We start from the raw sequence: 16,451 nt of genomic DNA, 5'->3' as shown, positions 1-16,451 counted from the left end.
TTAAATATTCAAGAATATTTTGAAAATAGTTAAAATTTAGACACATTTTAAAATATTTTTTCAAAATATTTATACACATTTTTTGTTTACATAATTTTTGTAGAACAACGCTAAAATACCTGACGTTGAAGATTCCATAGTGAAAATATTACTTTTGGCTTGGGAAATACTATTTATTCATTAGCGTAGCTAGACAATTCTCCTTGGGGGGGGGGGCTATAGCCCCCTAGCTAAAAATTTTTATTTCATTTATTTATATTTCAATTAATGTTTTATTTCATAAAAATGAATAAAAAAATTAGACATCAAAATAACTCGAAAATTAATTTATAATAAAGCAAGTAAAAGAAGTTCCACACATTTCCGAGCAAAAAAATTTGGAAGTTCTTCCAAAGGCACAATTTAAAAGCACTTCCAGAAGATGTACTCCCAATGATGTTCTTTATTTTAACTACTCAGGAAGTTCTTTAAATTCAATTTTTTATACCCTCCATCATAGCATGGGGGTTTATTAACTTTGTCATTCCGTTTGTAACACATCGAAATATTGCTCTAAGACCCCATAAAGTATATATATTCTGGGTCGGGGTGAAATTCTGAGTCGATCTAAGCATGTCCGTCCGTCCGTCCGTCCGTCTGTTGAAATCACGCTAACTTCCGAACGAAACAAGCTATCGACTTGAAACTTGGCACAAGTAGTTGTTATCGATGTAGGTCGGATGGTATTGAAAATGGGCCATATCGGTCCACTTTTACGTATAGCCCCCATATAAAGGGACCATCAGATTTGGCTTGTGGAGCCTCTAACAGAAGCATATTTCATCCGATCCGGCTGAAATTTGGTATATGGTGTTGGTATATGGTCTCTAACAACCATGCAAAAATTGGTCCACATCGGTCAATAATTATATATAGCCCCCATATAAACCGATCCCCAGATTTGGCTTGCGGCGCCTAAAAGAGAAGCAAATTTCATCCGATCCGGCTGAAATTTGGTACATGGTGTTGGTATCAGAGATGGTCTGTATCAAACATTTTTAGGTTTGCGACTGTCGCAAAGTTGTAAACGTCGTAAACGTCACATACGCGTCGTAAATGTAGAAAAAGTAACAAAAGTCGCAAACTCAAAGTACTTTAGTCGCGTCAGCTAGGCAGCGAATTCGATGATAGCCAAGACGATGGTATGTGCGAAGAAGTTGCAGTTCTTAGGAATGTTAACAATTTTCGGTTTTAGTCCTCACATTTTCCCTATTGCCTTTTGCACGAGTACAGGGTAACCGTGGATTTTCTCGTCCTTTCTTAGCTTAGTTCAGTCTCCAGTCCAATATAACCCCAAGGTATTTTGCACACTCACCAACGGGAATTTCGATACCACCTAAGAAAATAGGCTTGACCATGGGAAAACTTTCACAAATTTCTGCAGAAACTCACAGCGAATGCTGTTAATCTAAATTAAAAAATTTCAGGATTTCTTCTATTCAAAATTTGGTTTTCTACAGTAGGATTACGACTTTTGCGACATACGTATTATACCGTCGCAAATGTATGTCGCAAAAGTCACAGTTTGTGACAGGCCAACCCTGGTTGGTATATGGTCTCTAACAATCGTGCAAAAATTGGTTCACATCGGTCCATAATTATATATAGCCCCCATATAAACCGATCCCCAGATTTGGCTTGCCGAGCCTCAAAGAGAAGAAAATTTCATCCGATCCGGCTGAAATTTGGTACATGGTGTCAGCATATGATCTCTAACAACCATGCAAAAATTGGTCCATATCGGTCCTTAATTATATATAGCCCCCATATAAACCGATCCCCAGATTTGGTTTGCGAAGTCTCCAAGAGAAGCAAATTTCATCCAATCCGGTTGTAATTTGGAACATGGTGTTAGTATATGATCTTTAACAACCGTGGCAAAATTGGTCCATATCGGTCCATAATTATATATAGCCCCCATATAAAACGTTCTCCAGATTTGACTTCCGGAGCCTCTTGGAGGAGCAAAATTCATCCGATCCGGTTCAAATTAGGAACGTGGTGTTAGTATATGGTCGCTAACAACCATACCAAAATTGGTCCAATCACACAAAAATTGGTCCATATCGGTTCATAATCATGGTTGCCACTCGAGCCAAAAATAATCTACCAAAATTTTATTTCTATAGAAAATTTTGTCAAAATTTTATTTCTAGAGAAAATTTTGTTAAAATTTTATTCGGTTCGTAATAGAATTTTCATCATTGTCAGAATTTTATTTCTATAGAAAATTTTGTTCAAATTTTATTCGGTTCATAATCATGGTTGTCACTCGAGCCAAAAATAATCTACCAAGATTTTATTTCTATAGAAAATTTTGTCAAAAGTTTATTTCTGTAGAAATTTTTGTCAAAATTTTCTTTCTATAGAAAATGTTGTCAAAATTTTTATTTCTATAGAAAATTTTGTGAAAATTTTATTTCTATAGAAATTTTTGTTAAAATTTTATTTCTGTAGAAAATTTTGTAAAAATTTTATGTCTACTTTGTCAAACTGAATATTGGATCGATCTTTTTTGATTTAATATATACCACGTATGGACTTACATACAATTTAGGAGATGGTGTTAGGAGGTTTTAAGATACCTTGCCATCGGCAAACGTTACCGCAACTTAAGTAATTCGATTCTGGATGGCAGTGTTTGGAAGAAGTTTCTACGCAATCCATGATGGAGGGTACATAAGCTTCGGCCTGGCCGAACTTACGGCCATATATACTTGTTATAACTTGTTTTTTTCATACTTTTAATGGGAAATTTTTTGTTTCAAATACTTTAAAAACGAAGTAAGAATTCATAATTCATGGTACAAATAATTTAAATTTTGTCGAAAAAAATTCTAAATCCAATTTGAAAAACTTGTGAATTTTTGAAAATATTTGAGGTCAAACGTTTCCGACAAGCATTAGAATCCATTAAAAATTATAAAAATTATTTATTTGACAAAATATAACAGAATTTTTTAATTTACATTCAAAACATTGAATTCGGATCACACCTAAAGAAGTGATGCAAATTCAGTGCAACGGCTGTTGAAATGGAGGACTTCCGTCCTATGACAAGCCCATGTTAAATCCATCGCTTCTTCGCCAATTTTGCACCACTTCCGGATCCAAACAGATCATTTTCATTAATTTTTTGGCTGGGCTTGTTTATTTTTTATAAAAATGGAAAATCGCAAATAGGTTTTCAAATTCTGGGGGGGCTAAAATTTTTCTGTGGGGGTCTAAGCCCCCTCCCCAGAGGCCTTCCTACGCTTATGTATATATTAAGCTCCGAAATATACCGAATTTCAAAAAACACTAGTTTGCGCGAATAGCTCAAAAATTCCTTAACTTTAACATAAAGCAGCTTGACAAGTAAACAACATATGATATTGAAATTTTCAGTAGTGATGTAGAATTTTATATACTTTAATCGGACCCTAAGTATTTTTCAAAAAAACAAAAATTTAATTTTTCAATTAATCTCAATTTTTGGCGATTTTGCCCCTCTGTGCGTCGCTTACAGTCAAGATATTCATTCAGGTATTTTGGGCATACCATAAGAAATGCACGTAAACAAGTGTTTCATATATATTCCACAGAATTTTCCTCTTTGTAAAGATACTCGTTTCAAAGTTGACTGCATATAATTACAAAAACTCATCAATGAAACAATTATAAATTCTTAGTCAAGTAAGAAATCTTCATATCAGTGAATGTGAGTCTTTCGTTAGCAACCGTAATCTTAAAGAGAAAGAAACCCTTGTGGTAATAACAGTGTAATTGTCTATTCTATCACTACTAATAATCTAATTGATTATAAGATATACAACTTATTACTATTATTATTGTTTTTTGTTTGTTTTTTCATTACAGTTTTGGAACATGTTTCGTATTTACACATTGAATAAAAATAGAATAAAGGAATTACAAGCAGAAAGAACCTGTGCTGCTACCATTTAACACAAAGCTTCCAATAGAAATTTCAGAAAATAAAGAGGCAGTCACAATTACTTATCTATTCCAGTATATCATATATAATAAGATATTTATAAAGACGTAGTGTTCTAAAATGTAAGATACATAAATATATTTCATATTTCTTCAATATTTTTTCAGTGTTTTATTGGAGATCTATATTTTATTTTGTTAAAATCTTGATAAGCCTGCACCTATGTATAAAATCTATATTTTATAAAAAAAAATGCGTAATTATTAGAACAAGAAAACGTAATGTTTCCATTGAAGTCTTAATGCTTACATATTTGTAGTTTCCAGTTATAGAAATCCACAATTATATACACTAGATATTAATAAACTTATGTGGTTATAGAAAAAATAAACATACATTTATCCTTCATTTATTTCAGTGGTTTTTATGTCATCTACTCATATCTTTAGTAATTGTTGGCCAGTGAGCACGTATTTTAAATTAAATAAAATTAAATAAAATATATATTAATTCAAACAAAATGGTCAAAGATCGCTTACACGAGCTGAGAAACGTTAATCAAAGTTTACTCCAAGAGGATATAGTCGATGCCGAAGATGATTTTGTTGACATAGATATGTCAATTCATCGTGGACCTTCGTTTGTTGAGCCTTTACTAAAAAAGGTATATATGTAAGGGTTGTAATTTATATGTCGAGATAATTTTACTCAATTGACGCCAACGGGTTTGTTTATTCTATCTTTAAGATTCTAAAGATTGCATGAACTAAAATAGAATTAATTTGGCTTCAGTGTTCACTGGAGGGTTCACTGTTTTTTGAGTGTATTACACTTTGTACAATTCATACATTCATACATATTCATAAAAATTTAAGATTACTGTCAGGCTTGGTCCCATAATCGTAATCGCAAAAAATTGCGATTTCTCCAATTAGACTTGTTTCGGTCATCGAAAATCGCAAAAATTTTCCGATTTCAAATCGATGAGACTTGCCTCTGCGAATTCAAAATAAATTAATCAATTTTTCAAAGATGTTGAAAAGTTTGTATAAAACATGCTTAACAATAAATTGCTATATCGAAATAATGTACCTGTACAGTAATAATCGCGTATATTTTGAAGCGACCCCATTTTGACATAAAGGGTGATACGGTCAAAATTTGGTCAAGGGAAAACGCGTGTAAATCGGTGAAATCGTTTATTTAAAAAATCAAATTAAATTTATTTTTCAAGTTCAATTAATATAAAATTCAGGAAAAATATTCAGTTAGGCTTTCGCTTTTCCAAATCCGAATTGCGGGCCTCACGCTTGACACCTGCCATCAGATTTTGTACAGCCACCTTCTTCGCCGCAGAAAGACAGTTTGCCTTGAACTGCTGCTCGTCCTTAGCAGTTTTTTTGGTCTTTAGGTTCCGCTTGACTATAGCCCAGTATTTCTCAATTGGGCGGAGCTCTGGCGTGTTGGGAGGGTTCTTGCCTTGGGAACCACCTACACGTTGTTGGCGGCGTACCACTCCATGGCCTTATTACCGTAATGGCAAGATGCCAAATCCGGCCAAAACAGTACGGAACAACCGTGTTTCTTCAGGAAAGGCAGCAGACGTTTATTCAAATACTCTTTCACGTAAATTTCTTGGTTGACAGTCCCGGAAGCTATGAAAATGCTGCTTTTCAAGCCACAGGTACAGATGGCTTGCCAAACCAGATATTTCTTTGCGAACTTTGACAGTTTTATGTGCTTGAAAATATCTGCTACTTTTCCCCTTCCTTTTGCCGTATAAAACTCCTGTCCCGGAAGCTGCTTGTAGTCGGCGTTGACGTAGGTTTCGTCGTCCATTACCATGCAGTCAAACTTCGTCAGCATCGTCGTGTACAGCCTCCGGGATCGCGCTTTGGCCGTCGTATTTTGTTTATCATCGCAATTTGGAGTCACTACCTTCTTGTAAGTCGATAGTCCGGCTCGTTTTTTGGCTCGATGCACGGTTGTAGACGATACACCCAGCTTATTTGCGGCATCTCGGAGAGAGAGGTTAGGGTTTCGCTTGACACTACCGGCAACTCTCTTTGTCGTCTCAGCGGCTTCCGGTTTTCGATTTCCCCCCGATCCAGACTTCCTGGCTGTCGACAAACGTTCCCCAAACACTTTAATTACATTTGTAACGGTTGATTTGGCAACTTTTAGCGATTTTGCCAGCTTTGCGTGCGAGTAGCTCGGATTTTCGCGATGCGCGAGCAAAATTTTGATACGCTGCTCTTCTTGCTTGGACGGCATTTTGACAACTGAAGAGTGAATTCCAAAATCAAAATAGGAGCAACATTCTACACACACCTTCAAAATGAGGGGTGTTCAGGTTTTTTAAATGCCAGCTTTGCGTGCGAGTAGCTCGGATTTTCGCGATGCGCGAGCAAAATTTTGATACGCTGCTCTTCTTGCTTGGACGGCATTTTGACAACTGAAGAGTGAATTCCAAAATCAAAATAGGTTTTTTAAATGCAAAATTGAAAGAAATACGTCAAGTTTATATTGACCGTATCACCCTTTAATCTACTGAAGGGAAGTTTGCGATTCGCATATCCTGTTCCAAATGTTACGATTTTATTTAGGAACTGGCGAGAATGAAACTCAATGCAACACTGAATAGCATGGCGACATAATTATTTTATAATTTTGCTAATTTTCGCTCATTTTGCGGCGTCCATGTATAGGCAATTGCATTCAGAAAAACCATTCCTTGTAACTTACAGATTCATTTATTGTTTGCTTTAAAAAAAAAAAAATTGCTGGACTAAAATGTTTTTTCTTTACCAGCTGATTTCAACAGCTATGACACATTTTGGAATTGAACTTTTAGATTTTCAATTTCATACGCTTTCGCGCGATTTCCGGAACAAGCAATTATAAATCGCACGATTTTATTTTCGATAAAAATCGCAAAATTTTGTGAAATTGGAATGTGATTGTTCTGATACAGTTGAATACTGAATAAACGAGTTAAGGTGGATTTACATACCATCCGGCCATACGTGCGTACGTTATATTCGAATGCGTTAACGAATACGATTTTCCAATTGAGTTACACAACATTCGTCGGAACATCAATAGAATTGCTGATTGCATTTCTCGTCTCTGCGCGTTTTATTGTGTTTTTATATTCCACGCATTTTTTAAAGTATAGTAGTTTATGTGTTTTAATTTTTTCAATAATTCCTCGTCCATATTTTGGATTATTTTTTGTTTGTTAATTTGTTTAAATGTTGTCAACGCACTCGACGCATTGAAAAGTTAAAAGTTCGTCAACTTCATGCGTCATATGCATCCGTTACGTTGACGTGTAACTCAAACAATAGAATTTCCCACATTTTATTTTATTTTGTTTTTTTTTTTTTACAATAGTATTTAATGCGCCTTGCAGACTATCCCCCATATTCACAAAAGTCAAAGTTAACTTTAATCCTACTATTACCATACGAATTCCTTCCATAAACTGTCTGTAAATTATTATGAATATGGGCATATATGTTTATTCGGACGACAGTGGTTAAGTCCGAAGGCATAATCGATACTGCTGCATGTTTATGGGATCGATAACACATTTACCGATTATTTAGTCATCAACGAATTGTCGTATCGATTGGACACACTGTAAGATTCTTTACAAACACAGACATTCCGTCCGGATAAACTTATAGTCTGTAAGACGCCTTTATGTGTGTTTCTTTTAGTCTCTCAAAGCTTGACTATCCAATGCTAAAAGAAAGCAAGCCAAAGTTTCCATTTTTTTATTTTGCAGTACATGGAAATAATAAAGGAATTTGAAGTGATACTTAGCAACGTCGAATTAATGAGAACCATGCTGGAGGCAAAGAATGCGCATAAATTCGATGGTAATTATTTTTACAAAATATACAAATTTTGGAGCGATCAAATTCCAACATATTTTTACATCGGTTCTAGACACCCACTATATTTTTTTCGAAATTTTTAAATCCGCACTGAAACAAAGCATGTCCGAGCCCAAAGATTATATCTTTATACTAATGATTTTGCTATTGATTCCGAGCCAAAGAAGCGGACAATTCATGTAAGCATACATTTAAAACGCAATTGTTTTTTTAAAATTGAGTTTCGTGTAGTTGATGCTAGGAAACAAATTTGAATTTATTCGCTTTTTCTGTTTTTTTTTCTTCATGTGCTATCAAAGTCCTTTAACAACGTGTTAACGAAAACTTAAATTAAAATTACCAAATTCAGACTCGATTTCAAGTAGAAATTATTTTATGCTTCAAGTAAAAACGTATTTTTTGTTTTGTAGTTAAAGATACAAAAAATCAACAAATTTAAACACGATTTCACTAATTTCTAAGAAGTTTTCCGTATTATTAAAGACAAACAAAATTTCTTTTCATGTAAAGTTGCCATTGTTTTAGTCAAATCACTTAATTATAAGCACATTGAAAAGTTTATCAACTTTTGGACAAGAGAAAAACCATGTTACAATAATTGTAAGGTAGCCTCTGTAGAACAAAAATAACAAGAAACACATAAAAGCAGCTCATCATAACCAAAGATAATAAAAGAGGAAGATGGGAGATTGGCTATTGAGCACATCAAACCATTTACCACATTAGTTTAATACTCGAACCAAACGCGCATATAACGCAAATAAAAAGACATTAAGAGCACGAAATAAATTTCCATAAAGAAGAAAATGTAATTTTTTTGTTGTTGCCTAAAATTTATCATTGTTTCATTAAGAAAATTAAATTTTTCATTTAAAAAATAAAAACTAAAAACTAAAAACAACTAAAAGGTTACAAACATGTATTAAACTAATCTGGTAAATGCAACATTTGGTATGACGCAAGCCAATCTCCCATCTTCCTCTTTTATTATCTTTGATCATAACGTCAAACCAAAAAAATAGAAAAGGAAGATTGGAAAATGGGCGACGTCATACCAAAAGTTGCATTTACGGTGTTCGATACATACACGTTCATTCATTTTTAATTTGCAATATTTTTTGTTAAAAACTCACAAATGATGTGAAATTTTGTGTAAATAATAATGAGAAACTTTTAACCGATTGTTCTACGTTATTCCCTGATATAAATTTCTTTTTATTCTTAGTTTAATTTGTGGAACAAAAAATCATAAACGACACGTTTGCATCGAACGCCGTCAATGGTTTGATACCCTCTGCTGCCATTTTCCCATCTTCATCTTCCATTGTTTTTGGTAAAAAGGTAAAAAAATTTTTTGTTCCACAAATTAAACTAAGAATAAAAAGAAATTTATATCAGGGAATAACGTAGAACAATCGGTCAAAAGTTTCTCATTATTATTTACACAAAATTTAACATCATTTGTGAGTTTTTAACAAAAAATATTGCAAATTAAAAATGAACGAACGTGTATGTATCGAGCACCGTAAATGCAACTTTTGGTATGACGTCGCCCATTTTCCAATCTTCCTTTTCTATTGTTTTTGGTTAAAAGGTAAATAAACAAATACAAAAATGTTTGTTTTGATTTTGTGTTGTCATGAGAAATGTTTTTTTTTGTTTGGTATGGAAATACATTGAGAGTGAATATATTCAAACGCGTGCAATAATTTTGGAATTTCTGTATCCAGACAACACTTTCGCATTTTCCGTTGAATTTTGTTTTTCCGAATTTCAAATACAATTTAAATATAAAGGTGAGTACTATGTTCGGGTTTTTCACCAAAACACTAAATTAAAAGTACAAATATATTTGTGAAGACGTTTGTATTTTGCTCAAGTCTTACCAAATAATGGATGGAAAAGATGCAAGGAATTGATTGCAAATAATTTTATATTTCTAAATTAATTAATTAAAAAAAGTAACCGTGAAAACAAGCTGGTTTTCAGCTTGAAAACTGAACATAGTACTCAGCTTAAGACGTTAATTACAACATAGTTTAAAAATATCAACAATATTTTTGACATTATGATGAGCCATTCAAAGTAACCTGACGGAATAAGGCTATCTAATAATCATTGTATCATGAGAAAAACTTTATATCAGAGAAATGCGTCAAAATTCGCATTCGTATTTTAAGGACATGAAATCTTTGGCCTCACGACAATGTTTTTTTTCTGTGCGTAAAAAATGTACTCTCTATCAATTTTAGTTGTGTCTTTTCAGAAAATGATTTCAATAAAATTCGCCAGATAAATACTCAGCTTAGTAACACCATTGTGGGAAAATTCAAAAAACTCGAATCCAAACTACCCAAAGAAACGGAATTTCGGACCAAGGATCGTATGCAACGTGGCCTATACTATAGTTATTTTGAGCAATATCTTCAAATATGGGCTAAACATGAAGAAATTTTGCAAAGATACGAAGAGCAATTGAAAAAGAATTTAAAACTGCAATCGAAAATTTGTAAGTCCGAAATTTCTAATCATATTCGAAAAGTAATGGGCCTGAGCTATCTTGAATATGGCAGCATTGATGTTCAATCCATAATATCTCATTGGTGGAAGATTACTTTATGCTAGGAAACAAACTACATAGAATTTATTCGCTTTTTTTCTGCTTTACATTGTTCTGAATATTCCATTTTTTGCTACTTTTTTCAGTAAATTATGATCTAACCGATGAAGAAATTGATACCTTGATCGAGCACAAACAAACAAATTTATTAATGGACAATGTATGTAAATTATTGTAAAATTAAATATTATTCAAATGGATTTGTTTAAAGATTTTAACAGACTCCGAAGCAGCACGTCAGCAATTACAGGAGTTGAAATGTCGTCTAAACGAATTGATGAAATTGGAAAAGTCTATTAGTGAAGTCCATGGTCTATTTATACGACTTCAAACTTTAGTGGTTGAACAGGTAAGGACCAGCATTTGCCTTTTGACAATTTAGTATTTAATAATTTAATATCATACATATTAGGGTGAAGTCATGCAATGCATAGAAAAACATTTCAATGATGCAGAGGTTTATGTGAATGATGGTGTAGCACAAATAAAAACTGCGGCCGGAATATATGATAGGAGGTGGGAGGTGTGTATACGTAAATACATATACATTTGTACCACTTTAACATATCATTTCATTTTTTCATTTCAGTTAAAACGAATATTAATTATTGTGGGAATTATTTTATTGCTGCTCATGGTGCTATTTATTGCCAATAGTGTTCGATGTTTCATGTTCTGTACGAAATAAAATCGAAATATTTGTGTATTGTTATACATAATAAAATACCAGTTTATAAAAAAAAATTAGATCAAATACACTTAAACAAAAAGTATTTTTTCCATATTAGTTAATATTATTAGACCCTATACTGCTTTCAAAACTGTATGTTTTCTTATTTAATTACAGTAAGTTAACCCGTTGAAAAAGAACAACCATCAAAACAAATTTTCTTATAGGAGTTAAAGGGCACCCGGAGAAGGAATATGATCACCCCAAACATGATTCATGGGAAAAATGTTATTTTTGGACGGTGAACATGGAACATGTTTGTCGCAACCATGTTATTTTCTCGAAAATTATGTAGCTGATATGTTTGCCGAGAAAACAATATTTTCGCGTCAAAATGTTCCATGTTTACCGTTCAAAAAAACATTTAGATCTTGAAACATGTTTGGGGTGAACATATTCTTTCTCTGCGTGTGGAATTACACATTACTTCTATAGAAAATTTTGTCAAAGCTTTATTTCTATAGAAAATTTTGTCAAAATTTTATTACTATAGAAATTTTGTCAAAATTTTATTTCTATAGAAAATTTTGTCAAAATTTTATTACTATACCAAAACTTTTTTCAAAATTTTATTATTTTGCAAATTTTTACTTCTATAGAAAATTTTGCAAATTTTATTTCTATAGAAAATGTTGTCAAAACTTTATTACTATACCAAAACTTTTTTCAAAATTTTATTATTTTGCAAATTTTTACTTCTTTAGAAAATTTTCCAAAATTTTATTTACTACACAAAATTTTATTTCTATTGATAACACCGTTTTTTAACTTTTATAAGCCGCCATCGTCAAAACTACTTATCCGATTTGAAAAAACTAAAATTGCCACATTTTTACTTAAAAAACGCCGTTTTTTTACCTTTTTAAGCCGCTAACATCCAAACTTCTTATCCAATTTGAAAATTTTCTGCTCGATTTTCTTTAATTTGACAAATAATGACAAATAATCAAATTCAAATAAATCAAACGTACTTGATAAAAAAAAATAGAAAAAATTGTGGACTCTGCTTTTGGATCACAAAAATCTTCACGAAATGAGCGAAAAGCTAGTCCGATAGTCTACTCTCTATGAAATTCAATACGCCCGAAATGGAATGTTGGTTAATCGTCCATGAATGAGGGTGACAAAACCAGGATATTATTAAAGATCCACAGCCCCAAGAGCTGGAAGAGGGCACGCAAGGGTGGTCTAGAAGATCCTTCAAGATTTCTACGGTGCAAGGATTATTCCAATTTCATTTTGTTTTATAAAATATATTTATAAATTTTTGATATGTTTTTTTGATATGTTTTTTTTATATGTTTGATATGTTTTTTTGATATGTTTTTTTTTGATATGTTTTTTTGATATGTTTTTTTTGGAACCGCTTTTTTGTTTTGGAATCGCTTTTTTGATATGTTTTTTTGATATGTTTTTTTGATATGTTTTTTTATACCCTCCATCATAGGATGGGGGTATATTAACTTTGTCATTCCGTTTGTAACACATCGAAATATTGCTCTAAGACCCCATAAAGTATATATATTCTGGGTCGTGGTGAAATTCTGAGTCGATCTAAGCATGTCCGTCCATCTGTTCGTCCGTCCGTCCGTCTGTTGAAATCACGCTAACTTCCGAACGAAACAAGCTATCGACTTGAAACTTGGCACAAGTAGTTGTTATCGATGTAGGTCGGATGGTATTGAAAATGGGCCATATCGGTCCACTTTTACGTATAGCCCCCATATAAAGGGACCCTCAGATTTGGCTTGTGGAGCCTCTAACAGAAGCATATTTAATCCGATCCGGCTGAAATTTGGTATATGGTGTTGGAATATGGTCTCTAACAACCATGCAAAAATTGGTCCACATCGGTCCATAATTATATATAGCCCCCATATAAACCGATCCCCAGATTTGGCTTGCGGAGCCTAAAAGAGAAGCAAATTTCATCCGATCCGGCTCAAATTTGGTACATGGTGTTGGTATATGGTCTCTAACAACCGTGCAAAAATTGGTCCACATCGGTCCATAATTATATATAGCCCCCATATAAACCGATCCCCAGATTTGGCTTGCGGAGCCTCAAAGAGAAGCAAATTTCATCCGATCCGCCTGAAATTTGGTACATGATATTGGTATATGGTCTCTAACAACCATGCAAAAATTGGTCCACATCGGTTCATAATTATATATAGCCCCCATATAAACCGATCCCCAGATTTGGTTTGCGAAGTCTCCAAGAGAAGCAAATTTCATCCAATCCGGTTGTAATTTGGAACATGGTGTTAGTATATGATCTTTAACAACCGTGCCAGAATTGGTCCATATCGGTCCATAATTATATATAGCCCCCATATAAAACGTTCTCCAGATTTGATCTCTGGAGCCTCTTGGAGGAGCAAAATTCATCCGATCCGGTTCAAATTAGGAACGTGGTGTTAGTATATGGTCGCTAACAACCATACCAAAATTGGTCCAATCACACAAAAATTGGTCCATATCGGTTCATAATCATGGTTGCCACTAGAGCCAAAAATAATCTACCAAAATTTTATTTCTAAAAAAAATTTTGTCAAAATTTTATTTCTATAGAAAATTTTGTTAAAATTTTATTTCTGTAGAAATTTTTGTCAAGATTTTCTTTCTATAGAAAATTTTGTCAAAATTTTTATTTCTATAGAAAATTTTGTGAAAATTTTGTTAAAATTTTATTTCTGTAGAAAATTTTGTAAAAATTTTGTGTCTACTTTGTCAAACTGAATTATATACGTATTGGATCGATCTTTTTTGATTTAATATATACCACGTATGGACTTACATACAATTTAGAAGATGGTGTTAGGAGGTTTTAAGATACCTTGCCATCGGCAAGCGTTACCGCAACTTAAGTAATTCGATTCTGGATGGCAGTGTTTAGAAGAAGTTTCTACGCAATCCATGATGGAGGGTACATAAGCTTCGGCCTGGCCGCTTTTTTGTTTTGGAACCGCTTTTTTGATATGTTTTTTTCATATGTTTTTTTGATATGTTTTTTTGATATGTTTTTTTGATATGTTTTTTTTTTTTTTGGAACCGCTTCTTTGTTTTGGAACCGCTTTTTTGATAAGTTTTTTTCATATGTAATTATGGATGATCAAGGACTGAGGATGAAACAAAAAAGAAGTAGAAAAAGGAAAGATGGTAATTCTCCTGATGGGTATGAATTAATGAAAGCAAAAGCGGCTGCTGAACACTTAACTAGACAGCTTGATTTAATGAAACAGGAATGTCAATTAGCCTTGCAACGGATTGATCAATTGATTAAAGCGTATAACGGACTAAATAAAAAAGTATCATCGGGAGAAGTAAATGTACCAAATAATTCTAAGGACTGGGCAACCGAGACAGCCGGAGGGCTCGGTATGGCGATGAAGAAGGAAATAATTGCAAAGCCGGCAATTAAAAAGGGAGCTATTCCAAAAGTAAAACCTACAACACCTCAAGAGGGATACTTACAACAAATTACAAATCAACAAGATAGATATCAACAACAACAAGAACAAAATGGAAAACAACAACAAGATGTACAACAACAACAGCAACAACAAAAGGATAAACAAGATGATGAAATATGTACTAATGAAATAACAATGGGAGAAGAAGAAGAAGATACAGCTGAAATTGAGGAAATAAGAATGAATAACAAAGGTGAGGCCAGCCTACCCCAAATTAAAATATATAATATGAGTGTAAAAGTCTTGACCAGAACTATTAGGGATAAAATAGGCAATAATTTATTTACTATAAACATCATTAACAAAAATTTAGTTAGTCTTAGACTAAGTACGATGAGGGATCACGAAATCGTTAGGAAGTATTTAGATGATACCATGGTATCATACTTCACGTACACACCAAAGGAGTCGAAGCCCTATTCGGTAATAGTAAGGGGATTATCGGATGCATGGGATAGAGAAGATTTTGACAAAGAAATGGAGGAAAATTTGCCCGGTGTTTCTGTTAGAAATGTGGTTCATTAATTCATAGGACATGATCGATGGATCATACAATTGAATGGACGGTCGAACGCGAAGGTTTTTAAACAGCTCCGCTACATTCTTAATAATAGGGTAAAAATAGGCAAGCATAAACGTAAGGGTCTTGTCCAATGCAGTTATTGTCAAAGATTTGGTCATGTTTCGACAAACTGCCGCATGCCATATAGGTGTGTTAAATGTGCTCAGTCACATGGGGCTGGGAATTGTAAAGTTCCTACAAAAGAGGAAAATTTACAGGAAACTGTGGAAAAGGATCCCATTACTGGGGAAATCAAGAAGAGAATAGGACTATGGGTTCGTTGCGCGAACTGTGATATCGAGGGTCATGTAGCCAGTTCAAAGGACTGCCCCAAGAGAATTGAGATTTTGAAACGAATTGAGGATAGAAAGACTGTTAGGATAGGAAATAGGGTGAATATAAGAGAACGGACGGAAAATAATATTTCATATGTACGCGGCGGGGAGACATACGCGGATATGGCTAAAGGGATAATGGTGATACCATCTATGATTAATAAAACGAGGGTTACACCTGAGGCTAGTTTAAATTATACGAAACAAGCTGAGACGGCTATGGGCTGGTTTGATGGGGAATTGAAAAGACTTATAGGAAAGGACTTTGTGACATGTATGAAACGAATAAATTCTTTTGTAGACACCTACAAACATTTTAAGACAGATGATGAGAGACTACATGGCACTTTTGCCCTACTTCTCAGTCTTACCCCCATATTCATAAAAGTTAAAGTAAACTTTAAACCTACTATTACCATACGAACTTCTTCGATAAACTGTCGGTAAATTATTATGAATATATGCATTAGACTTTATGACTAAGCTCAAATGTATGTTTGTAAATGCAAAGTCGATAGTGTCTCTTGACAGGAGACGCTATTTGAAGTTATTTTTAAAACATTATAAACCAGATGTACTTTTGATAGCAGAAACGAAGCTATCAAATAGACACATTCTGAAATTGCCTGGTTATAAAGTCTTTAGACAAGATCGGCGTGCCGATCGTGCTGGAGGGTGACAGCTGTTTGTTTATCGGACAAATGGAAGGGAGAGAGGCTGCAGGTGGATTTTGGTGGTATTGAGGCCACTGCAGTTAGGGTTAGAAGAAATATGGGACATATTATTTTCATGTCACTGTACCTTAGACCATCAGAAACACTAAGTACTAATAGCTTGAATGCTATAGAAA

The 16,451-nt window shown here is 33.6% G+C and overlaps 2 protein-coding genes across 3 annotated transcripts in view; both read left to right on the top strand.

The window, feature by feature from the left end:
- The window catches only part of LOC142232397 (syntaxin-4-like), a 31,478-nt gene extending 27,347 nt beyond the window's left edge, over positions 1-4,131 (top strand). Inside the window, exon 8 of the mRNA XM_075303189.1 lies at positions 3,898-4,131. Within this exon, the coding sequence (XP_075159304.1) occupies positions 3,898-3,984 (87 nt within the window). The 3' untranslated portion in view covers positions 3,985-4,131. The remainder of the gene's footprint in view (positions 1-3,897) is intronic.
- A 288-nt stretch (positions 4,132-4,419) lies between these two features.
- On the top strand, positions 4,420-11,271 carry LOC142232398 (syntaxin-4-like). Of its 2 annotated transcripts, none has more exons than XM_075303192.1 (7): positions 4,420-4,637; positions 7,767-7,860; positions 10,145-10,387; positions 10,585-10,658; positions 10,710-10,847; positions 10,911-11,014; positions 11,088-11,271. In XM_075303192.1, the coding sequence occupies exons 1-7, from the start codon at positions 4,494-4,496 to the stop codon at positions 11,089-11,091; spliced, it is 801 nt and encodes a 266-aa protein (XP_075159307.1). In that variant the 5' UTR covers positions 4,420-4,493; the 3' UTR covers positions 11,092-11,271. The 2 variants fall into 2 exon arrangements, with proteins under 2 accessions (XP_075159307.1, XP_075159306.1); XM_075303191.1 differs by having other exon boundaries at positions 10,911-11,021.
- The last annotated feature ends 5,180 nt before the right edge of the window (positions 11,272-16,451 follow it).

This window comes from Haematobia irritans, chromosome 3, assembly GCF_050003625.1.
Source record: "Haematobia irritans isolate KBUSLIRL chromosome 3, ASM5000362v1, whole genome shotgun sequence".
NCBI classification, from domain to species: domain Eukaryota; kingdom Metazoa; phylum Arthropoda; class Insecta; order Diptera; family Muscidae; genus Haematobia; species Haematobia irritans.
The sequence above is the reverse complement of the archived record's forward strand: the minus strand, read 5'-3'. Positions and strand labels throughout refer to the sequence as shown.

Bases quoted from the DNA above. Each gene is read 5' to 3' on its own strand.
- LOC142232398 (XM_075303191.1), top strand. From the start codon at position 4,494: ATGGTCAAAGATCGCTTACACGAGCTGAGAAACGTTAATCAAAGTTTA. The intron at 10,659-10,709 runs GTATGTAAATTA...ATTTGTTTAAAG, and splicing joins CAAATTTATTAATGGACAAT to ATTTTAACAGACTCCGAAGC. The intron at 10,848-10,910 runs GTAAGGACCAGC...CATACATATTAG, and splicing joins AAACTTTAGTGGTTGAACAG to GGTGAAGTCATGCAATGCAT.